Source organism: Thunnus thynnus, chromosome 2 (assembly GCF_963924715.1).
Source record: "Thunnus thynnus chromosome 2, fThuThy2.1, whole genome shotgun sequence".
NCBI lineage: Eukaryota > Metazoa > Chordata > Actinopteri > Scombriformes > Scombridae > Thunnus > Thunnus thynnus.
In genome coordinates this window covers 38,215,363-38,241,034 of record NC_089518.1, presented here as the reverse complement: position 1 = coordinate 38,241,034, position 25,672 = coordinate 38,215,363, and the positions used below count along the sequence as shown (strand labels likewise).

General features: G+C 38.1%; 3 protein-coding genes across 3 annotated transcripts in view; 2 read left to right on the top strand and 1 right to left on the bottom strand.

The window, feature by feature from the left end:
- The window catches only part of LOC137169991 (uncharacterized), a 157,992-nt gene that overhangs the window by 83,715 nt on the left and 48,605 nt on the right, over nucleotides 1-25,672 (bottom strand). The gene's annotated exons all lie outside the window — the stretch shown is intronic.
- LOC137170107 (actin, alpha skeletal muscle-like) overlaps nucleotides 1-25,672 on the top strand; it is a 114,015-nt gene that overhangs the window by 57,741 nt on the left and 30,602 nt on the right. The gene's annotated exons all lie outside the window — the stretch shown is intronic.
- Nucleotides 97-23,896, top strand: LOC137167855 (S-antigen protein-like). The gene is made up of 15 exons (XM_067570167.1): nucleotides 97-262; nucleotides 370-507; nucleotides 3,495-3,546; nucleotides 6,358-6,381; nucleotides 7,347-7,370; nucleotides 8,336-8,359; nucleotides 8,638-8,661; nucleotides 8,782-8,805; nucleotides 12,195-12,218; nucleotides 14,043-14,066; nucleotides 15,759-15,782; nucleotides 17,827-17,853; nucleotides 18,908-18,934; nucleotides 23,321-23,424; nucleotides 23,843-23,896. The coding sequence occupies exons 2-15, from the start codon at nucleotides 439-441 to the stop codon at nucleotides 23,894-23,896; spliced, it is 525 nt and encodes a 174-aa protein (XP_067426268.1). The 5' UTR covers nucleotides 97-262; nucleotides 370-438.

Here is a 25,672-nt window from a genome sequence, read left to right as displayed (position 1 = left end):
CATCAAAACAACTGGAGTTACTTTAAACGTTCACAGTCGCTACATTTCAGTGCTGTAGACTCAAGACTTTAATGCAGGACTGTCCATCACCTCTGTGTCAACCACTGTGTTACTGGTTAAACATTTACTAATCTGTGTCATATCTGTACAGCGTCCTGCCCACTCTGCTTGGAAAAGGCTGTATCAGGGGAGGAACTTATCAGTGTGGAGAGGTTGTACTTTATTTATGTTCATGGAGAAAGGAGCAGTTACTGTTTCATCTGTAAGTGACATTAATTTAAAATAAATCTGAACAAATAGGAACTAGTAAATCTGTAATGACTTCTTCAAATTTTTTATTGATAACTGATTGTTGATAATCTTTCTCAGGTGCATGTCGACTGTTGAAGTCTGGTGATCAGACAGAAACGCTGTCTGTAAATTACAGACCTAAATTTGATGTATAAACTCATGTTACCAGTAGAAGATCACAGACCTACAGTCAAGGATAACAGACAGTCACCTCAGGTAAGTTCTGCATATTGAATTTGTCTAAGAGAAATAAATGACAGCTGTCACACACTGCAGGATATCTGATTCTATCTTGAAACTCAGTCCGAAAGAAGAACATCCAGTGACGTGATTTGTTGAATTTACATTTGTAAAAATCTTCTCTTTAAATTTGTTGATTTGGACAAAATAATGCATTTCTCCATCTTTAATAAGCAGATAAATCTATGTCTCAGACTCTAGAGTCTAAAGTCCAAAGAAAAATTAATGAGATAAACTCTCATTTGATTACAGCAATAATGATAACAGAAGTACAAAGTATTACAACAGTTATAAAGTTTATAACTTTAGCTGCAGGCTGCAAGTTTTTTAAGTCTGCTAGCAAAGTTTCAGTTGAGATTATAGTCATCAATTAACCACTTTGTGTTTTTTTGTATGCTTTTCCAACCCAGTATCACACCAAATTTTGTAATACCACCGCCAGTCCACCATGTCAGTCACATTTTGCCTTGACTAGGCATGAAAAGTAGCCTACATGCGTGTATGAAGGTGTAGTTCCAGGAGGGGACCATGATTTTATGGTATGACAACACTGTAGTTAAGGTCTGGTTAGGTTTAGGGACAAAAACCGTTTGTTTAGGGAAAAATTGGATTAATTGGATTAAAATGATCAGTTGAAAGGTGGTGTAAATTAAAGTTTAAAAAACTATCCTGACTCATGGTTGGAAACACAGGACCAGCTCTAGATATTTGGGTGCCCTAGGCAAGATAAGGATTTGGTGCCCCCCCACCAACCACATTCCACTCCAAGTACCCTACCAGTGCTGCCTCATCACCACCTGCTCATTCTACAGTAAAAATATGGACAACAAACATCAGACACCACAATGGTTTCATAACAAATAATATACCACCCAGCTTCTCTTGATTTTTTTCTCCATTCACTAATTTTCTGTAAAAGTGGTGGTGATGGGAACTTCTCTCATCCTATCATTTTGGAAATGCAGAGTCTTATTTGACCCGATATGGCCTCTGCTGACTAACAGCATCCTCATCATATCAGACAGGATCTATAGCTGCTGCCTTGATGGACTCACATACTTCAGGATCTGTTTCAGTTGATGGTGTCTGCAGGCTGTAGAGTAGCAGCAGTGGATGTTGTGTCTGTTGTTCCTTCACCTGCGGCCAAATCTAAACATACATGCAAATCTAGTTATTAATACTTTAGTGAGAATACACAATGATTCATAAATTACACATCAGGCAATACATACATCTGAAGCATAAATTATAGACAACAGTTGACCAGAACTGTTCAATTACATGAGTGAAAAAAGGTCCAGAATCCAGGTTTAAATTATTTTTGAATAAGTTATTCTAGCTTTAATGCGTCCTGTAGACAACTTGAATAAATATAGATAGTTGCAGTCTAATATTGATTAGTATTTCAGTGAGCTATGTTCCCTTTCTTAATATAGAAATGATATTTATGATTCAATATACTTTATCGCGCTAGTGTTACCATGATAATGAGAGTATGTAAGAAACCATTTAATAATCAATAATATTGATATTTGACTTGAAACTTAAATGGACCCATAGTTCAGTGTAGTTGTAGCTCCTTTGTAAAAATATTTAGGCGGTATTGCATTAAAAATGAAGGGAAAAGAAAGAATGAATGAATGAAAATGAAAGAAATGAAATGTGTGTGTGTAGGCTGCAGTTCTCATGGCTTTCTGTCATTGTGAAGGGTGAGAAAACGGTTAAAGGTTTAGCCAAAGTACTGACATAATAAAAATAGACTCTCTAGCATCCATTTGTGGACATATGGACCAAACATTCCAGATGTATAGGATGAGTTATGTATGTTCATAACTGATTGTGAATATTAACAGAATTATAGCAAAATTGTGTCTGGATTTGTCCATATTGACATTAGTCACATAACTGCAGCTGTAACATACAATGAACAGAACTCACCTGCTGCAGACTGTGTTTCACTGCAGGTAGCTGGAGGGTTTGATATGATGTTAGATGTTGCTTCATCTGCAGCTGTATTCAAACATACAGAACATCCAGACTGTATGACTGACATCCTAAGTCCTTTGTTTTGCTGTGTATGGGGGTGCCGGGTAACGATGAAGAGTGAAGAAGGGTTCGGGTTTTGTGTGTGAGTGTTTGTGTGCGTGTGTAAGGGTCCGTTTTGTTTTCTCCACAACCCCAAATCAGTTCAGTTCAATCTAGTGTCAAAAAAAGACACTAGTAAAGCAACACATTACATAAAATAAAGCCAGCAGAAATGTCAGATAGGTTGGACCACCGTGTTTAACTATATATCTTCAAACGTTACAGTTACGACTGAAAATGACAACAGAAAAATACAAGTTTGCCAAGTTCACAGATCTCTGCAATTCAAATTAACCACCAGTCATTTACCCAGAAAGGACTGTTACTGATAGTGCGACGTCACGGTCCATAGGTCTGATGAATGGCGGAGTAATATTTTTTAGTGATGAGGCTTTTTTCATTTGAGTACGGCTAGGTGTGCTGTCATGCTGATTTGAGCACGTTCTAAATGTCTACTTGAACAATCAGATTGCTTGGTCAGAACTATGTGTTGTATAATACAGGTTTATTACATTGGGATTGTTGAACAGTGATTGTTTGTTTGTCAACACATGTCTGATTTCAGTGTTCATGAGTGTGATGTCGTTTGGAAAGAAACTGTTCTTATGCTTGGTTTCTTTCCACATGTCACCACACTCCTGAACACTAAAATCAGACATGTGATGATAACCCTGTGAAATAAACCTGTATTACCATTACATCTACAAATCCAATATATTACAATTTATATTCAATTATAAATAAACAGATACACATTTATGTATATGTAAATCCAAGTAGACTGTTCTTATTGTCATTGTGTTGTGGTAAACAACAAAACAATAAAAGGCAACTTAAAAATCAAGAGTATTTAATATTTTGTGCTTTTCTCTTTTTAGTCCAGCAGTTGGTCTCCAGTTAGTGTCATTATGGGGGCCTCACCATCATCTGGTGAGTCCAGTCAGACTTTTAGTCTGAATAACACACTGTCCACATATTACACACATCATAAAAGAACTGTGCCCTCTTCCCTATTACTGTGATCAATCACCAAATATTCATTAGTTCTGGTTTCCAAAATTGAAAAAAGCTGTTTGGAGGTCATTAATATAACTATTATTATTTCATGGGGGGCATATGCTGTTTTTAGGTGTATAAGTAAATGATCTTAATATCCTTGTATTTCTGTTAAGGTGAGACTGGTGGGTCAGAAACTGGCCTCATTTAAAAACTGATTGACAAAAAACAGTGGAGCCATTGTTGTTTAATACCTAGTGCATTTCTTGCACCATTTAACCTTACACCAACACAATCAACTCAACAGCCAAGCAGACTGGGAACATCATACAGGCCAGGAAATATAGTGTGAAATATAGTCCCAGCCAGAACATATTTTAAGTTGGGGGTCTGAGGGTCCCCCACTAGGAAATATTTAGTTACAAAGAGTTGATTTCCTGCATTCTGGTGAATTTTAGTGCATGTAAATAACAAACTAATGAGCCAACAACTGCTTCGTACAATATATTGTTATGAACCTCAAATAAAATCAAAGGTGCATATCATTAAGGAGGGAAATGACACATTACAATGACTGTGGCACCAATGCTACTCTCTCCACCTTCAAAATGAAAAAAAGCAAGAGCATGCCATTTTTATAATGTACCATTATAATGCATGTAACAACTCTCTCCACCTATTCAGAAAACAGAGCATGAGCACAGCACCCTATTCTGTTTACTAATATACAACCATCAGAAGTTTGAGTACACCTGTTAAAAAACGACATTTTCCATAAAATTACCCTAAACTACAGACATTTGATTTTTCTAACATGTACCTGCAGGTTGCTCTGCAGTAGTGGGCTTCTGTACTACTGTGGCGCCAATGATACTCTCTCCACGTCCAAAAAGAAAAAAGCAATAGCACAGCACTGCATAACTTTTAAAGTACCATTATATAATACAGTTAATGACTTTCTTCACCTATTCAAAGAACAGAGCAAGAGCACAATACCCTACTCAGTTATTGATATACACAAACACTTAACCATCAAAGGTTAAATAGCCCTTTAACCAACACAAACATTAAATAACAAGTTTCAACAAATGACAGTAGCCTGAATAGTGACAGAAGACGTGTTGTTTCAATAATTTTAAATTATGAGCTCAAAGTATTAACTCACTGACTGAAATTTTCACCAAAATGACTTTTGGTGTCTATTGACCACATTAACCAGACTAGATATGCCAATGATGCCAATTTCCACCGTCCATCTAGCTGAAAAGTAATTTAGCCACTCTAGATGATCTTACTGCCAAACGAAATGTATAACTGCCAACTACTCTCTTTCTTTCTCTCTCTCTCTCTCAACTCTTTCTCTGGCTGTCACAGCTCATAGGGCAGTGTTGCATTCAGGTTGAGAAAAAAAAACAACCTGTGGCTAGCTTACCGGGCCATCTAGCAGGCCAGGCCACTGGTAAAAGTCCTGGTGCTCCTGACTGCCAGTCTGGGCATGCAGCCAAATATCCAAATATCAAGACAGTTCTCATAATGGTGATAAAATTTTGAGCAAGCCAGTACACAGTAAACAATAAATTGCCTGAGTGAAGATGTTTTGGACACACAATATAGGACTCTCAAAATTTTGACTTTTTGATCCCATATCTTGTTGCATCAGAGCACTGGACATATTTTACAAAAACTATGTTCTCTATCTCTTTAATTGATCAGATATAGTAAGATTATTCTTGTTTCCATGACCGGCTTGGAAACAAAGTCTAAACTTGTATTGATTCAGTGAATGAAAGTTTTCATGAATGCCAAAAATAAAATACAACAACTGATGATACTAATGTAATATAATATACTGATACATCTACCACAAAATATCTGAATCTCTCTCTCTCTCTCTCTCTCTCTCTCTCTCTCTCTTTCTCTCTCTCTCGCTATCTATCTATCTATCTATCTATCTATCTATCTATCTATCTATCTATATATGATTATAAATATCTGGAGGGGATCTTTAAATATAATTCCATTCATATTCTGCGTAGGGGAGCATATGACTGTTAATGCAGGCTTGTAGTTGTTGATTTTCATTTTTGTTTGCTGTAAGCTTTGGCCTTTGGAACTAGTAATATAGTTTCATGGTCCATTTAACATGTACAGAACACACACATTTTTGTCACTGCTGGGGCAGAAAACAGCAGCCCTGTGTCTGGTCAGTGTTTTGGTAACTCTAAATTGTCAGATACACTGGTGACCTGTCCAGGTGTATCCGCCACTCACTCAGCATAGCTGGGATAGGCTGAGCTGAGCTGCCCAGATATATCATTTGAAGTTAGGTTGGCCCAGACCTCCTCTGTCTTACTCTGGATCTAATCTTTACATCACCACATACTATAAAAGATGACTTCTCTGTATTCATAAATTATCGGCTTAATTAATCAAAAAAGAATCAAAACTTTGCTCTGAAGGAGGTGAGTTTCTCTTCTTCTCCTTGTCTTAATTTTTAAATGAGTACAGACATCACAGGTACTGAGGTGTGGCCTTCAAATACTGATACAGATACAGGTGTAATGGTCTCAGTTCAGGCAGAGTAGATAATACCTGTATCAGTCTATTGAGGCTGTGAAAATGTTAATGCTTCTGGTGGACACCAACAATCATGAGACATTTGAATGGTATTTTTCATGAGCAGGATTACTACTGATTACATGTGACTGAATTAATGATTTTTTTACATTGTCTGTATCCCTACAGAAGAAGCCGGGGCCAAGAAGAGTGGTGAGTAAAAGTGAACTGAGACAGAATTACTCTTGTTAACATCTTAAATCTCAGCGTTTTGTATTTGACAAAAACTACAACTTTCTTCTCATCTATGTAGTTGATCAGATAAAGTAATATTATCATTCTTTATATGCCCTTCTGCCAGGACTGGAAAGAAACTAAATACATTTTCTAAAGTACTGTACATAAGAGTACAGTTCTGAGGAACTTGTACTTTGCTGGAATATTTCCATTTGTTGCTACTTTATACTTCCACTCCAAAGTTTTTCAAAGGGAAATATTGTAGTGTTGTAATTTTCATTTTTGGTTTGGTTTAAGCTGCCCTGTAGAATAAATACTGTAGGTATGTGGTCCATTTAAAGTGTGATTTATTTTCTTTGTTTGCTCTCCTGCACTCATCACTATGAACACTGTATGACAGATTACGTTTCGACCACAAGAAGCACATGTGGGAGACATCTGTGAGTCATGAGTCACTGCTGGGGCAGAAAACATCAGCTCTGTGTCTAGTCAGTGTTTTGGTGACTCTGAATTGGCCAATAGATTGATGACCTGCACAGGTGTACCCATCACTCACCCAACGTAAACTGGAATAGGCTCCCGCCCCACATGACCCTGATCCTGCCAAGACTAATCTTTACAACACCAAATCTAACTGATGATCAGGTTGCATAGCAGTGTGTCACACAAACCACTTGCTGGTTCTCTGTATTCATCTACCACAAGATATCTGATGAATAATAGATTTCCAGAGATAGAAGTACAGAGATACAAGTATAATGGTCTCAGTTCAGGCAGAGTAGATAATACCTGTATCAGTCTATTGAGGCTGTGAAAATGTTAATGCTCCTTGTGGACACCAACAATTATGAGATGTTTGAATGGTTGTTGTCATGAGCAGGATTATTACTGTTTACATGTGACTGAATTAATGATTTTTTACATTTTCTGTATCCCTATAGAGGCAGCTGGGGCCAACAAGAGTGGTGAGTAAAAGTGGACTGAGACAGAATTACTCTTGTTAACATCTAAAATCTCAGCGTTTTGTATTTGACAAAAACTACAACTTTCTTCTCATCTATGTAGTTGATCAGATAAAGTAATATTATCATTCTTTATATGCCCTTCTGCCAGGACTGGAAAGAAACTAAATACATTTTCTAAAGTACTGTACATAAGAGTACAGTTCTGAGGAACTTGTACTTTGCTGGAATATTTCCATTTGTTGCTACTTTATACTTCCACTCCAAAGTTTTTCAAAGGGAAATATTGTAGTGTTGTAATTTTCATTTTTGGTTTGGTTTAAGCTGCCCTGTAGAATAAATACTGTAGGTATGTGGTCCATTTAAAGTGTGATTTATTTTCTTTGTTTGCTCTCCTGCACTCATCACTATGAACACTGTATGACAGATTACGTTTCGACCACAAGAAGCACATGTGGGAGACATCTGTGAGTCATGAGTCACTGCTGGGGCAGAAAACATCAGCTCTGTGTCTAGTCAGTGTTTTGGTGACTCTGAATTGGCCAATAGATTGATGACCTGCACAGGTGTACCCATCACTCACCCAACGTAAACTGGAATAGGCTCCCGCCCCACATGACCCTGATCCTGCCAAGACTAATCTTTACAACACCAAATCTAACTGATGATCAGGTTGCATAGCAGTGTGTCACACAAACCACTTGCTGGTTCTCTGTATTCATCTACCACAAGATATCTGATGAATAATAGATTTCCAGAGATAGAAGTACAGAGATACAAGTATAATGGTCTCAGTTCAGGCAGAGTAGATAATACCTGTATCAGTCTATTGAGGCTGTGAAAATGTTAATGCTCCTTGTGGACACCAACAATTATGAGATGTTTGAATGGTTGTTGTCATGAGCAGGATTATTACTGTTTACATGTGACTGAATTAATGATTTTTTACATTTTCTGTATCCCTATAGAGGCAGCTGGGGCCAACAAGAGTGGTGAGTAAAAGTGGACTGAGACAGAATTACTCTTGTTAACATCTAAAATCTCAGCGTTTTGTATTTGACAAAAACTACAACTTTCTTCTCATCTATGTAGTTGATCAGATAAAGTAATATTATCATTCTTTATATGCCCTTCTGCCAGGACTGGAAAGAAACTAAATACATTTTCTAAAGATGTTTGAGATGTTTGAATGGTTGTTGTCATGAGTAGGATTATTACTGATTACATGTGACTGAATTAATGATTTTTTACATTTTCTGTATCCCTATAGAGGCAGCTGGGGCCAACAAGAGTGGTGAGTAAAAGTGGACTGAGACAGAATTACTCTTGTTAACATCAAAAATCTCAGCGTTTTGTATTTGACAAAAACTAATGAATGAACGAATGATTTTGTACATTTTCTGTATCCCTACAGGGCCATCTGAAGCCTTCATGAAAAGTGAGTAAAACTTGGATTGAGACAGAATTGCTCTTGTGTATATTAACATCTACAATGACAGTGTTTTGTATTTTACAAAAGGTACAGCTGTGTTCTTTATCTGTCTAATTGATCAGATACAGTAAGATTATTCTTGTTTCCATGTCCATCTGCAACACAAATCTAAACTTTTATTCTTTAAAGTCCTCCTCCACTCAAAAACATGTTTTTCTTCTTGTTCCTTCAGTTGGATGTTGTTCTCTTCTCTGTGCAGAATGACGTATGTGCACAGTGTGTTTTCACATTGATCTGCTGAAGAAGGAAAGTTTCTCTGACTTCACCTTAAATCTCAGTTTAACATGTTAACCTATGAGCAGGATTTGTGACATCACAACTAAACTTAGCACAAAAAATAAGGAAATTTTTGTTTTGTAGATTATTTCTTTGTTGTAACAATGCTTCTTAGCAATAAATCTTATGCCGTTGGAAAGCCTGTTTATTTCCCTTTTAAATGGTGTCACATTTGTAAGGAACATGCATTTGTGGGATGAGCAGCAGAGCTGAGTATGTGGGTTGCGCCCATGAAAAATCTGCCAAATCTTCTCTGACAATGCCAAACAGCTTATTCTGCCATTGACTCTTTTTTGGTGTTTGGTGGATTGGGCGATTGAAGTTTGAAGAAACAAGGCATATTGGCAATTTAACAATTTATTCATTTAACAAACAGGAGCCTCAGTAGTGTGTGGAAGAACCATACACAGCCACAACAGCCTGGCACCTCCTCCTCATGCTGGTCACCAGCCTGGTCACACACTGCTGTGGGATGGCATCCCATTCTTCAACCAGCATTTGTCGCAAGTCAGCCAAAGTGGTTGTGTTGGTCACTCTGGCACGAACAGCACACCCCAGCTGATCCCACAAGTGTTCAATGGGGTTGAGGTCGGGACTGTTGGCAGGCCATTCCATCCTCTCCACTCCCAAATTCTGGAGGTAGTCTTTGATAAACCCCGCTCTGTGGGGGCGAGCGTTGTCATCTTGGAGGATAGAATTCGGTCCCAGACTGTGGAGATATGGGATTGCCACTGGTTGCAGAATCTCATCTCGATATCTCTCTGCATTGAGATTGCCTCCAATGATGACAAGCCTCGTTTTTCCAGTGAGGGAGGTGCCACCCCACACCATCACACTGCCTCCACCAAAAGATATTACTCTATCGATCAGCATAGCATTCTCCAAGTCTTCTCCACACTTTGACCCTACGATCCAACTGCTGTAGGCAGAATCTGGACTTATTGCTGAACATAACATTCCTCCACATGTTCAGGTTCCAGTGCACGTGTTGCCGACACGAGCGCAAATGGGCCTGACAGTGAGGGGCAGTCATGGCAGGCCTCCTGGCAGCCCTATGAGACTGGAGATTGGCTGCGTGCAGTCTGTTCTGGATTGTCTGGGCAGAGAGCTGTCGGCCATATCATCCTGCAAACCTTGACTGCAAATCTGTAGAAGACAGCCTACGGTACCTAATTGCTGACAGGGTGAGGAAATAGTCTTCGTGGGGTGTCGTCTTCTTGGGACACCCACTTCGCGGCCTGTCTCTGACATCCCCCCTTATATGGAACTTGGCCTTCACTTTGGAGATGGTACAAGGGCTCACTCCAAATAATGCTGCAACTTGGTTTTGCGGAACACCATCTTGAAATTGGCCTATCGCATGGGCCCTATCCAGATCAGTCAAACGTGGCATGCCGATTCTTGAAGCAGACATCTACAGACCACTGTAGCAGGCCCATGCTCACAGGTGCTGCCAGCACCTGAGGGTACCAGAGGCTCAAAACAAGAGTCAATAGCAACAGCAAAATAAGCTGTTTGGCACTGGCATAGAAGATTTGGCAAATTTTTAATGGGCGCAACCCACATACTCAGCTCTGCTGCTCATCCCACAAATGCATGTTCCTTACAAATGTGGCACCATTTAAAAGGGAAATAAACAGGCTTTCGAACGGTATTAGATTTATTGCCAAGAAGCATTGTTACAACAAAGAAATAATCTACCAAACACAAATTTCCTTACTTTTTGTGCTATGTTTAATTTGAAGCCAATCGTGGTCCATTATGCAACTTACACAAGTGTGATGTGGAAACTTGAAGCCTCCAGTGCACAAACACTGAGAATGAACTTTACAGTGACTTAGGAGACATCGTGTCCAGCAGGAAAACTTTAGAAATCAACAATATTTACATATTCAGAGATTCTGGATTTTTAATGAAGGAGAAGGAGGAGATGTTGTTCTAAGACTTTAATGAGATAAATTAACCTTTTTGTAGGTTAACCATATCAGAAACAAATTATTATTCAAACCAAAGTATTTGTATGTGTCTCAAAACATTCCTGGAGGAGATCTTTAAGTAAAAATTCATTAACATTCTGTGTAGGGGAGCTTATGAGTGTGAATGCAGGCTTGTAGATGTTCATTTTCAGTTTTGGTTTGCTGTTCTTTGCCATTTAGAACAAGTAATGTAGGTAAGTACCTGTGAAGTCACTGGAGGGCAGTGAAAACTGGTTTTGCAGCTGGGAGAAAGACTTCATCTAATTTCCATCAAATAATTGATTGATTCCAATCAGACTTTTCTCTGTCCACCTCCTGACAGCAGCATCCCACATGGATGGAAGGAAGTCTCTGTTACCAGCTGCTGACATGGCTCTGGACAGAGAAACCTCCCCTCCCAGTTTCTCCCTAACTGTTTCCCAGACCCTCAATGTGTGTCTAATCCATTCATTCTTTACTTTAAGTTTGCTCCAAGACTTTTTGTTCAGAAAAGGTCAAACAGACAGAGATATCTCTGGGTTGAGCTCTTCTCTATCTGGGCCCATCCAGTCTCCTGATTATTACTAATCCATGTCACCACAGCACTGAGCTGAGCTGCCCAGAAATATCATCTGAAGTTAGGTTGACCCAGACCTCCTCTGTCTTACTCTGGATCTAATCTTTACAGCACCAAATATAACTGATGATCATATTTCATAGCAGTGTGTCACACAAACCACTTGTGTTGCTTCTCTGTATTCATCTACCACAAACTATCTGATGAATTAATGAAAGAAGAATCACAACATTGCTCTGAAAGAAGCAAGTTTCTCTTCTTTTCCTTGTATTTATTTTTAAATGAGAACAGACATCACAGGTACTGAGGTGTGGCCTTCAGATACTGATACAGATACAAGTATAATGGTCTCAGTTCAGGCAGAGTAGATAATACTTGTATCAGTCTATTGAGGCTGTGAAAATGTTAATGCTGCTTGTGGACACCAGCAATTTTGAGACGTTTGAATGGTCGTTGTCATGAGCAGAATTATTACTGATTACATGTGATTAAATGAATGATTCTGTACATTTTCTGTATCCCTACAGGGGCAGCTGGGGCCTTCGTGAAATGTGAGTAAAACTTGGATTGAGACAGAATTGCTCTTGTGTATATTAACATGTACAATGACAGTGTTTTGTATTTTACAAAAGGTACATCTGTGTTCTTTATCTGTTTAATTGATCACATACAATAAGATTATTCTTTTTTCATGTCCATCTGCAACACAAAGTCTAAACTTTCATTAATTAAAATCCTCCTCCACTCAAAAGCATGTTTTTTTTCTCGTTCCTGACAAGAATGTCTGATACACCAGGGCTAGACCCAAACGCACGACTCACAGTCAGTTTTCAAAAGACAAGGTCTTTACCTAGGCAGGTTTGGCACACGGGCAGGCAGTCAGAGAAGGCAACAAGACCAAAAGGGCTAAGCAGAGGCAGAGTCAAAAAAAGCAGATTCGGGGTCAAAAAACACTAGAGACTATAGTGAAGATAATGCAGGAACACTTGCGACAAAGGGCTAAGACAATAGCCAGGGAAGGATGCCAACAGGACTGCGAAGGACTGCGAAGGCTTGGCCTGCAACCAAAACTCCGAGGAAGAAGCCAAGTTAGTAATATGAATTGATGTTATATGAATGCATACAGATGGAGAGGAGGAGAGAGGAGCTCAGTGCATCATGGGAAGTCGATGTCCGGGGGACATCATGGGGACACTAAGGGCTGATCCAAGGTGAGCCTGGTCGGCCCTAACTATAAGCTTTATCAAAAAGGAAAGTTTTAAGCCTACTCTTAAACATAGAGAGGGTGTCTGCCCCCCCGGACCGAATCTGGAAGATGGTTCCACAAGAGAGGAGCCTGATAGCTGAAGGCTCTGCCTCCCATTCTACTTTTAAACACTGTAGGAACCACCAGTAAGCCTGCATTCTGGGAGCACAATGTTCTAGTGGGATAATATGGTACTATGAGCTCTTCAAGATATGATGGTGCCTGACCATTAAGGGCTTTGTAAGTTAGGTGAAGGATTTTAAATTCTATTCCAGATTTTACAAGAAGCCAATGTAGCGAAGCTAAAATGGGAGAAATGTGATCTCTTTTTCTAGTTTTTCTTAGTACACGTGCAGCTGCATTCTGGACCAGCTGGAGAGTCTTTAGAGACTTGTTAGAGCAGCCTGATAACAAGGAATTGCTATAATCCAGCCTAGAAGTAACAAATGCGTGGACTAGTTTTTCTACATCTTTTTGACACAGGATGTGTCTGATTTTTGCGATATTACGTAAGTGAAAAAAGGCAGTCTTTGAAACTGAAACTATTATGAAGAATTCTTGATGTTGGGCACACAGTTGATAACTACTTGTGAACAAAATAATCTGCAGTTCATGTCCTTTTTGTTCAGGTTTTCATGGTCTAAATATCACAGGAGTGCATGTTTGTAGTTGTACTTTGTGCCTTTTATTTCTCTGTCCACCTCCTGAAAGCAGCATCCCACATGGATGGGAGGAAGTCTCTGTTAGCAGCTGCTGACATGACTCTGGACAAAGAAACCTGCCCTCCCAGTTTCTCTCTAACTGTGTCCCAGACCCTCAATGAGTGTCTAATCCATTCATTCTTTACTTTAAGTTTTCTCCAAGACTTTTTGTTCAGAAAAGGTCAAGGAGACAGAGATATCTCTGGGTTGAGCTCTTCCCTATCTGGACCCATCCAGTCTCCTGACTTATTTCAGTTCAGGCAGAGTAGATAATACTTGTATCAGTCTATTGCAGCTGTGAAAATGTTAATGCTGCTTGTGGACACCAACAATCATGAGACGTTTGAATGGTCGTTGTCATGAGCAGAATTATTACTGATTACATGTGACTGAATGAATGATTTTTTACATTTTCTGTATCCCTACAGGGGCAGCTGAGACCGTCCTTGGAGGTGAGTAAAACTGGACTGAGTCAGAAGTACTCTTGTGTATATTAACATATAAAATGACAGTGTTTTGTATTTTACAAAAAGTACATCTGTGTTCTGTATCTGTTTAATTGATCAGATACAGTAAGATTATTCTTGTTTCCATGTCCTTCTGCAACACAAAGTCTAAACTTTTCTTCATTAAAGTCCTCCTCCACTCAAAAACATATTTTTCTTCTTGTTCCTTCAGTTGGATGTTGTTCTCTTCTCTGTGCAGAATGATGTATGTGCAGAGTTTGTTTTCACATTCATCTGCTGAAGGAGGAAAGTTTCTCTGAGTTCACCTTAACACGTGAACCTACGAGCAGGATTTGTGACATCACAACTAGTTTGTAGCCAATTTGGTCCAGTATGCAAATTACACAAGTGTGATGTGGAAACTTGAAGCCTCCAGTGCACAAACACTGAGAATAGACTTTACAGTGAAGGAGGAGAAATCTGGTGTCCAGCAGGAAAACTTTAGAAATCAACAATATTTACATATTCAGAGATTCTGGATTTTTAATGAGAGAGAAGATCTTGTTTTAAGGATTAAATGAGGTAAATTAACCTCTTTGTAGAAAAACCACATCAGACACAAATTATTAGTCAATGCAGAATATGTCCTAAAACATGTCTGGAGGGGATGTTTAAATATATTTTCATTCACATTCTGTGTAGGGGAGCTTGTGCGTGTGTATTCAGACTTGTAGTTGTTCATTTTCATTTTTGGTTTGCTGTTTGCTGCCATTTAGAATAAGTACTGGTAAGTGTGTGATGCCTCATATGTAAATATGTATAGAAGTCACTGGAGTGCAGTGCAAACTGGTTTTGCAGATAGGAGAAGGACTTGAACTTATTTCCATCAAATATTGACTGATTCCAATCAGACTTTTCTCTGTCCACCTCCCGAAAGCAGCATCCCACATGGATGGGAGGAAGTCTCTGTTAGCAGCTGCTGACATGACTCTTGACAAAGAAACCTGCCCTCCCAGTTTCTCCCTTACTGAGTCCCAGAACCTCAATGTGTGTCTAATCCATTCATTCTTTACTTTAAGTTTGCTCCAAGACTTTTTGTTCAGAAAAGGTCAAACAGACAGAGATATCTCTGGGTTGAGCTCTTCTCTATCTGGACCCATCCAGTCTCCTGATTATTACTAATCCATGTCACCACAGCACTGAGCTGAGCTGCCCAGAAATATCATCTGAAGTTAGGTTGACCCAGACCTCCTCTGTCTTACTCTGGATCTAATCTTTACATCACCAAATATAACTGATGATCACATTTCATAGCAGTGTGTCACACAAACCACTTGTGTTGTTTCTCTGTATTGATCTACCACAAAATATCTGATGAATTAATGACAGAAGAATCACAACATTGCTCTGAAAGAAGCAAGTTTCTCTTCTTTTCCTTGTATTTATTTTTAAATGAGAACAGATATCACAGGTACTGAGGTGTGGCCTTCAGATACTGATACAGATACAAGTATAATGGTCTCAGTTCAGGCAGAGTAGATAATACTTGTATCAGTCTATTGAGGCTGTGAAAATGTTAACGCTGCTTGTGGACACCAACAATCATGAGACGTTTGAATGGTTGTTGTCATGAACAGGATTATTACTGATTACATGTGATTAAATGAATGATTTTATATATTTTCTGTATCCCTACAGAGGCAGCTGAGGCCATTATGGGAGGTGAGTAAAACTGGACTGAGACAAAATTACTCTTGTGTATATTAATGAAAGGAAGGATGTGTGATAATATCGTTCAAAGGAAGAGCTGATGAAGTTCTTATTTTGAAGACGTTTATTAGACGATGGCCATCGGGTCCATTCCATGTACAAAGATGGTCTGGGCAACGTACCACTGTCGATGCATAGCTTATATAGGGTTACACATCTGTATCTTATCACATGAATAACATGTTTTCCATGGGCAGTAATTCAGTTGGGAGCCATCCATCAAGTGATTGACAGCTACCTCACAACATATTATGTGTCACAACATACCACATCTGGAACAGTTCCGAACTTGACCATGGACCCATTGTTTGTATCTATAAGGCCCCCCCGAAGGGCTATACCATATTACCTGAGGTGACATGCAGACTCTGGAATGTTTATGTCACATGTCCAACACGTAAAATCAGTAAAATATATAGGGTCAGATAAAAATCATACTAACAATTAACATCTACAATGACAGTGTTTGTATTTTACAAAAAGTACATCTGTGTTCTGTATCTGTTTAATTGATCAGATACAGTAAGATTATTCTTGTTTTCATGTCCATCTGCAACATAAAGTCTAAACTTTTATTCTTTAAAGTCCTCCTTCACTCAAAAACATGTTTTTCTTCTTGTTCCTTCAGTTGGATGTTGTTCTCTTCTCTGTGCAGAATGATGTATGTGCAGAGTTTGTTTTCACATTCATCTGCTGAAGGAGGAAAGTTTCTCTGAGTTCACCTTAAATCTTAGTTTAACATGTGAACCTACGAGCAAGATTTGTGACATCACAACTAGTTTGTAGCCAATCATGGTCCAGTATGCAACTTATACAAGTGTGATGTGGAAACTTGAAGCCTCCAGTGTACAAACACTGAGAATAAACTTTACAGTGAAGGGGGAGACATCTGGTGTCCAGCAGGAAAACTTTAGAAATCAACAATATTTACATATTCAGAGATTCTGGATTAGTAATAAGGAGAAGGAGGAGATGATGTTTTAGGGATTTAATGAGGTAATTGATGTTTTCAGTCGCAAACTATTATTCCAAGTAGAGTCTTTTTTTTTTTTACTTTGTTCATTGTTCGAAGCAAAGATAAACTATTATGAAGAACTCTTGATGTTGGGCACACAGTTGATAACTACTTGCGAACAAAATAATCTGTGTTCATGTCCTTTTTGTTCAGGTTTTCATGGTCTTAAGTACAATATCACAGGAGTGCATATTTGTACTTGTACTTTGCACCTTTTATTTCTCTGTCCACCTCCTGAAAGCAGCATCCCACATGGATGGGAGGAAGTCTCTGTTAGCAGCTGCTGACATGACTCTGAACAAAGAAACCTCCCAGTTTCTCCCTAACTGTTTCCCAGACCCTCAATGTGTGTCTAATCCATTCATTCTTTACTTTAAGTTTGCTCCAAGCCTTTTTGTTCAGAAAAGGTCAAACAGACAAAGATATCTCTGGGTTGAGCTCTTCTCTATCTGGACCCATCCAGTCTCCTGATTATTGCTAATCCATATCAACCCAGCGCTGAGCTGCCCAGAAATATCATCTGAAGTTAGGTTGACCCAGACCTCCTCTGTCTTACTCTGGATCTAATCTTTACATCACCAAATATAACTGATGATCATATTTCATAGCAGTGTGTCACACAAACCACTTGTGTTGCTTCTCTGGATTCATCTATCACAAAATATCTGATGAATTAATCAAAAAATAATCACAACTTTGTTCTGAAGGAGTCAAGTTTCTCTTCTTCTCCTTGTATTTATGTTTAATTGAGTCCAGACATCACAGGTACTGATGTGTGGCCTTCAGATACTGATACAGATACAAGTATAATGGTCTCAGTTCAGGCAGAGTAGATAATACTTGTATCAGTCTATTGAGGCTGTGAAAATGTTAATGCTGCTTGTGGACACCAACAATCATGAGACATTTGAATGGTCGTTGTCATGAGCAGAATTATTACTGATTACATGTGATTAAATGAATGATTTTGTATCTCTACAGAGGCAGCTGATGAAGAAATCATGGAAGGTGAGTAAAACTAGACTGAGACAGAATTACTCGTGTATATTAACATCTACAATGACATTGTTTTGAATTTTAGAAAAGTACAACTGTTTTCTGTATCTGTTTAATTGATCAGATACAGTAAGATTATTTTTGTTTTCATGTCCATCTGCAACATAAAGTCTAACTTTTATTCATTAAAGTCCTCCTCCACTCAAAAACATGTTTTTCTTCTTGTTCCTTCAGTTGGATGTTGTTCTCTTCTCTGTGCAGAATGATGTATGTGCAGAGTTTGTTTTCACATTCATCTGCTGAAGGAGGAAAGTTTCTCTGAGTTCACCTTAAATCTCAGTTTAACACGTGAGCCTACGAGCAGGATTTGTGACATCACAACTAGTTTGTAGCCAATCGTGGTCCAGTATGCAAATTACACAAGTGTGATGTGGAAACTTGAAGCCTCCAGTGCACAAACACTGAGAATGAACTTTACAGTGACTTAGGAGGCATCTGGTGTCCAGCAGGAAAACTTTAGAAATCAACAATATTTACATATTCAGAGATTCTGGATTAGTAATAAAGGAGAAGGAGATGTTTAAAGGATTTAATGAGAGCTGCCCAGAAATATCAGCTGAAGTTAGGTTGACCCAGACCTCCTCTGTCTTACTCTGGATCTAATCTTTACACCACCAAATATAACTGATGATCATATTTCATAGCAGTGTGTCACACAAACCACTTGTGTTGCGTCTCTCTATTCATCTACCACAAAATATCTGATGAATTAATCAAAACTTTGTTCTGAAGGAGTCAAGTTTCTCTTCTTCTCCTTGTATTTATTTTTAAATGAGTTCAGACATCACAGGTACTGAGGTGTGGCCTTCAGATACTGATACAGATACAAGTATAATGGTCTCAGTTCAGGCAGAGAAGATAATACTTGTATCAGTCTATTGAGGCTGTGAAAATGTTAATGCTGCTTGTGGACACCAACAATCATGAGACGTTTGAATGGTCGTTGTCATGAGCAGGATTATTACTGATTACATGTGATTAAATGAATGATTTTGTATCTCTACAGAGGCAGCTGATGAAGAAATCATGGAAGGTGAGTAAAACTAGACTGAGACAGAATTACTCGTGTATATTAATGAAAGGAAGGATGTGTGATAATATCGTTCAAAGGAAGAGCTGATGAAGTTCTTATTTTGAAGACGTTTATTAGACGATGGCCATCGGGTCCATTCCATGTACAAAGATGGTCTGGGCAACGTACCACTGTCGATGCATAGCTTATATAGGGTTACACATCTGTATCTTATCACATGAATAACATGTTTTCCATGGGCAGTAATTCAGTTGGGAGCCATCCATCAAGTGATTGACAGCTACCTCACAACATATTATGTGTCACAACATACCACATCTGGAACAGTTCCGAACTTGACCATGGACCCATTGTTTGTATCTATAAGGCCCCCCCGAAGGGCTATACCATATTACCTAAGGTGACATGCAGACTCTGGAATGTTTATGTCACATGTCCAACACGTAAAATCAGTAAAATATATAGGGTCAGATAAAAATCATACTAACAATTAACATCTACAATGACAGTGTTTGTATTTTACAAAAAGTACAACTGTGTTCTGTATCTGTTTAATTGATCAGATACAGTAAGATTATTCTTGTTTTCATGTCCTTCTGCAACATAAAGTCTAAACTTTTATTCTTTAAGGTCCTCCTTCACTCAAAAACATGTTTTTCTTCTTGTTCCTTCAGTTGGATGTTGTTCTCTTCTCTGTGCAGAATGATGTATGTGCAGTGTTTGTTTTCACATTCATCTGCTGAAGGAGGAAAGTTTCTCTGAGTTCACCTTAAATCTCAGTTTAACACGTGAGCCTACGAGCAGGATTTGTGACATCACAACTAGTTTGTAGCCAATCGTGGTCCAGTATGCAAATTACACAAGTGTGATGTGGAAACTTGAAGCCTCCAGTGCACAAACACTGAGAATGAACTTTACAGTGACTTAGGAGGCATCTGGTGTCCAGCAGGAAAACTTTAGAAATCAACAATATTTACATATTCAGAGATTCTGGATTAGTAATGAAGGAGAAGGAGATGTTGTTCGAAATGGAGGACCACAAAGGTCACGGAAATAGTAATAAAGCAATTCATTAATTAATAAGCAATTGTACAATTAAAAAGAGGAAATATAAAATGAAATAATTATCCATCAATAAATTGTTCAAATTAAAAAGGGATTTACAAATGTAACTTTAAAATAGCCAATAAGTACATCATTTAAAAATACATTCACTAGCAAGGACCACACCAAGAACAAGATGGGTTTAAATGATTTATTAAGAAAAACAATTGATGAGCGTAGTTCTTCCACTTGCTGACTTTGTTGTGGGGAAGCTTACAGGAATCCACAATAGCACCCAGGCAATGAACCCCCTCAGGACCCTGCAAACAAGCCCAGACTGGCAATCGGGAGCGCTGAGTCTTTTCCTGGTGGTCTGGCCTGCTAAATGGTGCGGTAGGCACACCACAGGCTGAGAACCTTGAATGCAACACTGCCTGCGTGCTGTGACAGCCAGGCAGTAGAAGACAGAGAGAGAGAGAAAGTAGTTGGCAGTTACACGTTTTGTTTGGCAGGAAGTGCATCTAGAGCGGCTAAATGACTTTTCAGCAAGACGGTGGAAAAAAGAGGAAGGGTGGAGCAGGGAGGGAAAGACAGAAAAAAAGAAAGGTAAATAAATGTGCTATCTAATGTTTGCTTCCTACCTAACGTAGATAGTGTTACCGATGCGTCATCATCGTCCCCTGACAATGTTAAAGCTGCCAAGAATATGGACAATCAATAATAAAATTAGTAGTTCCCTTTCCAATTTCCTCAAAAATATTGATGGCATATAATTGCCATATCTAGTCTGGTTAATGTGGTCAATATTATTTGAAAATTCAGTCAGTTTGGTGAACATTTCAGTCAGTGAGTTCATACTTTGAGCTCATAATTTAAAATTATTGAGACAACACGTCTTCTGTCACTATTCAGGCTACTGTCATTTGTTGAAACTTGTTATTTAATGTTTGTGTTGGTTAAAGGGCTATTTTAACCTTTGATGGTTAACTGTTTGTGTACATCAGTAAACTGAGTAGGGTATTGTGCTCTTGCTCTGTTCTTTGAATAGGTGAAGAGAGTTGTTAACTGTATTATATTGGTACAGTAAAGCCTCTGGACATGTGGCTTGAAATAGTAAAAAATGCATATATGATATCAAAGTTGAGTGTCTCTTTAAGCATCCACAAAAATCCAAACGAAAATAAACTATTAGGAAACCAAGCTCAAAAACAGCTCATTTGGCTGCTCAAACCATTTCTCATGATTGTGTGGGTGTGTTCAGATCACGACTGATTGATAGCTCACTTTCAGCTGAAGTACCATTTTATTTTCCATTCAATTACCAAATCTATAAAATGGACCCTACTTGGTTAGAAAGCTTGACTAAGTTGACTAAGCTTATTGACTAAGTATCAGAATAGGTTAGACCATCAAAATCTGTGCTTTTATTTGACTGTACCCCTCATGAAACGGTTAGCACTAGCTTTTCTATGCAAAACTTTTGAGCTTATTATCATCTACCCCAGTAGTCTGCTAGTTATCTTGACTAATCGGCTAACTAGCACACTAGACCACACATATCTGTGTTTTTATTAAACTACACCTCCCAGATCAAGAAGCTAAGTGTTTTAGCATCTTTCATTCACTTACATGAAACAGTTAGCATTAGCTTTGCTGTACTACACTTTTGAGCTACTTATCCACTCTATTATTAATACAGATTTGGGTAGTGTACCCCAGTCTGCTAGTTAGCTTAACACAGTAGCTTTCAAATCATGCCAGGCTAATTTGAATTCTCAATCTATCTAAGAGAAAAGAAAAGTGCAGTGCATTGTTTTCTCACAGGAGAGATGATAGTAAGTGTTGTGAAGTCAGCTTGGCCGGATAGCCACGTCAATCATCTCTCTCCTAAATTTGAGAGAGATGATTGATCTCTCCTACCCTTGCTTAGCCCCGTCTAACTGCAACTCAGTAACAAGGGAAGGGAGAGAGACTTTCCAAAGAATTACATAGGCTATGTCAAAGGCTATGTTCTCATACCTTTTAGGTGTTTACTATATGCACATTAGATCCCAAATTAAGAGCCGATCATGGATTTGCCTTTCCAGGGGCTTTAAAAGATATGGTGTGCTGTGCTATTGCTTTTTTCTTTTTGGAGGTGGAGAGAGTAGCATTGATGCCACAGTAGTACAGAAGCCCACTACTTCAGAACAACCTACAGGTACAAGACATGTTAGAAAAATCAAATATAAGCAGTTTAGGGTAATTTATGGAAAAAATAGTTTTAAACAGGTGAGAGAGTGGTTAACTATTATAATGATACATTGAAAATATGGCATGTTACTGCTTTTTTACTTTTTGAAGGTGAAGAGAGCAGTGTTGGTGCCACAGTAGTCCCTCCTTGATGATATGTACCTTTGAGGTTTTATTTGAGGTTCATAACAGTACATTGTTCTGTTGTTGGCTCATTAGTTTGTTATTCACATGCACTAAAATTCACCAGAATGCAGGAAATCAAGTCTTTGTAACTAAAACTTTACTAGTGGAGTACGAGAGTGAAAGAAAAGGAGAGGATTAGGTAGTATTTATAGGAATGCCAGAAGTGGCACAGTTGAGCTGTGGTCCAGCTCCTGAAACTTCGCTAAATAAGCTTCAATTAATGAATTCCTGCATAAATAATGGAATAAAATCAATTTGAAAATGCAGTTTTAAAAAGAGAAATAAAACTGAATGTACAAACTCAATTAAGAATAAAGCTTTTAATCGGACATTTAAAAGGGCAGTAATAGGCAATATAAGGGGCAATAATAAATTAGATTTATTAGTCGGGGTGTAACGGTGTATTTGTCCCGAACCGTCACAGTATGGACATTACAGTTCAGTGCATGCAGTTGTATGAAGAATACGCTCTGTGACCCGAACAATTACTGTCAAAATAGTTTAATAATCAGCTTAGTCCGACATGCAGAAAAATAATTTTAGAGTGCGAGTTCCATCTGGAACGTTTTGGCAGTGCACCACAAGCATGCTCATGGGGTATGCAGTGTCCACACAGACAGAGCTGCTGCTGCGGCACTTCTGCTGCTAGCTCTATCTTTCTACATGGAGTTTGGCTTTGATAATGGCCATCAATAATTGCATGTTTCATGTCATTTAATTATAAATTTCATTTATATTTAGTTTAGTCAGAAAAAAATAAGAAGCATGTGTTCAATTGTTAAAAATAAATAAACAATATGTGAGGTGAGAGCAGCTTTCTTTCTGATGGGTATGATGGGGTCTGGTTGGGGATACTTCTGTCAGCCACAAACACTCTTCAAAAAGGACGTTTTTTTTTATTGATTATATTAATCAATCCACCAGTTAAACCGCTGTCACCGCTTCAAGTGAAGAAAACCCCTCCAGATGACACCAAATTCCCCAAACGAGCCAAACGCACTCCACACCAGATCTCCATCTGGATGCAGGTGAAACAACAGACAGAAGCCCTGGTTTGAACTAATACCACAGAAAATGACAGGAGTCGAGAAAAGAAGCTCTGTGTGTCACCGACTCTCTGCCCTGGCATGCACCGTGCAGGCTGACCCACAGTAGTGACACTTCATGTCTGTGACATATTCTACAGATATAGACATTGAAACCATAGTGAAAGGTGTAATGTTGCTAGTATGATGTCATATGACTGTCAACAGATTGTTTTCCCTATTTATGCCGAGAACCTTGTGTGTCACGCGAAGAAAATAGGCGAGACCCCTTTCAGCAGCAGGTGTCCTGAATCCTTGCAAGAAACATAGAGGTTGTTTTCCTTTTCCTTGTCTCAGTTTGCAAGTCCCTCCCACCCTAACCCCTTTTATTAACCATTCTCTGTCCTTTGTTTGAACACAGGAACAGCGGGCTCTATCCAGCCAACGGAATGATGAGACAGCTTCCCTGGTGTGAATGCAGGCGTTTTGTTGTTAATTTTCATTTTTGGTTTGGTGTCTGCTACCATTTAGGATAAGGACTGTAGGTGTGTTACCTCTTTGTGATTGAGTTATTAATAATCACTACATTTTATATGAATGTGGGGCCAAAATAATACAGTGTGAATAACAGTTACCCCAAAAAGAAATTGAAAATAAAAGATTCTGGGGGTTCTTAGAAAGTCTGGAAAAAGGACAGTCGAGGATAAAATATTAACCAGCATTAATGTGTCAGAAAATATTTTATGTTCCTGGCATTAGAAAATATTTAGTCATTCAACATTCAATCAAAGCTCTGAAGTAAGTGACTTCAACCAAATAAAAAAAAATTTAAGACAAAAAAATGTCAAGGTAATTAGTGAAAATAGCAAAAAGACTGAAACTTATTTTTCCATGACTTGCCTGGAACTGTTACTGTGTCTTGTTAATTATTCATCACAGATTTAAACATTTTATTCTCATCACTAATTACTTATAATTTTATGGTTAATCACAGGATGATGGTGACATTTTGTGTTAAAAAGTAAAATATCAGTTTTCATTAGTCACTGATGCACTTTGACATTTTGACAAAAAATGCATTTATTCAGTAATACATTGTGGTTTGATGAATCAATTTCTGAGAACATTTTATCAACATTTACCCCATATTTCAAAATGTTTTACTTTTTTGTTTTAAGATTTTTTTGGTTGACATTTTATTTCATTACCATTTAGGCTATCATCTATCCAGTTTTAAGACATCGATTTTCAATATTCAGTATGTAATCATGTGATTATGTTTGGTAGGAGTGGTGGGTAATAAGGATAAAATTCTCTCACAGTATATGTGGTTTTTATATTGTGATATTGATATATATCATATAGCAAAGTTCCAAGAAGATCAATTGAAAAACTGTAAATGGTTAAAATCACCTGACAGGCATTCTCTATTTGGCTGATCCAGAAGTTTGAATACAAATTAAGGTCAGGTGACATTGATGCAAACATCATATAAATATACAGCATCAATATAAATCAATCCTGCTCAGCGATTTGCAACAATATCCACAATACACACAGAGATGATTAAAAGTATAAACAATATGGGAAAATCTCTAATGGTTAATGCACTTATATCATCAAATGGTATATATCATTACATCACCCACTCCTAATTATTGGATTTTTAATTTTTGACTTAGTTATTCACTTGTTACCGTTTGCATGCTTTTGCATTGATGAAATAAACTCTACAATCTTTAAAGTGCAGTTTATTTGTCATTTTTTTCCAAATACTTGACATTCTCAGCTATTCTCTACATGATTGATTAAAACCAACATATTTGTGTCGCTATGTAGATCAAGAGGTCAAGATCTCTTTTTCAAGAAAGACCTGCGAACAAGAAACATTCACAGTCAAACAACAACACAACAATAACAACTTACGATAACAGCACATCTAGACAACCAACCAATGAAGTGACAAAACTAAATTAAAAAAAACAATCACAAGAGTCATTAATAACATCAGAAAATAAAGCTTTAACTTCTTCAGTGGGGATGAAAGAATCTAGTTTGAGGGCAGTTTGCAGATCATTACATTTAAATTGTTACTAAAACTGTTTGTACGCACAAAGCTAGAAGTATGCATACTCAGTCTTTTGTCAGATTAATAGAGTTGTGCAAATGCATGGTTCTGTTTTATAAATCTCAGTCATTGTGGAAGAGTATTAGTACTGGGAGGAGTGGATCATTTAGGCTAACATATTCT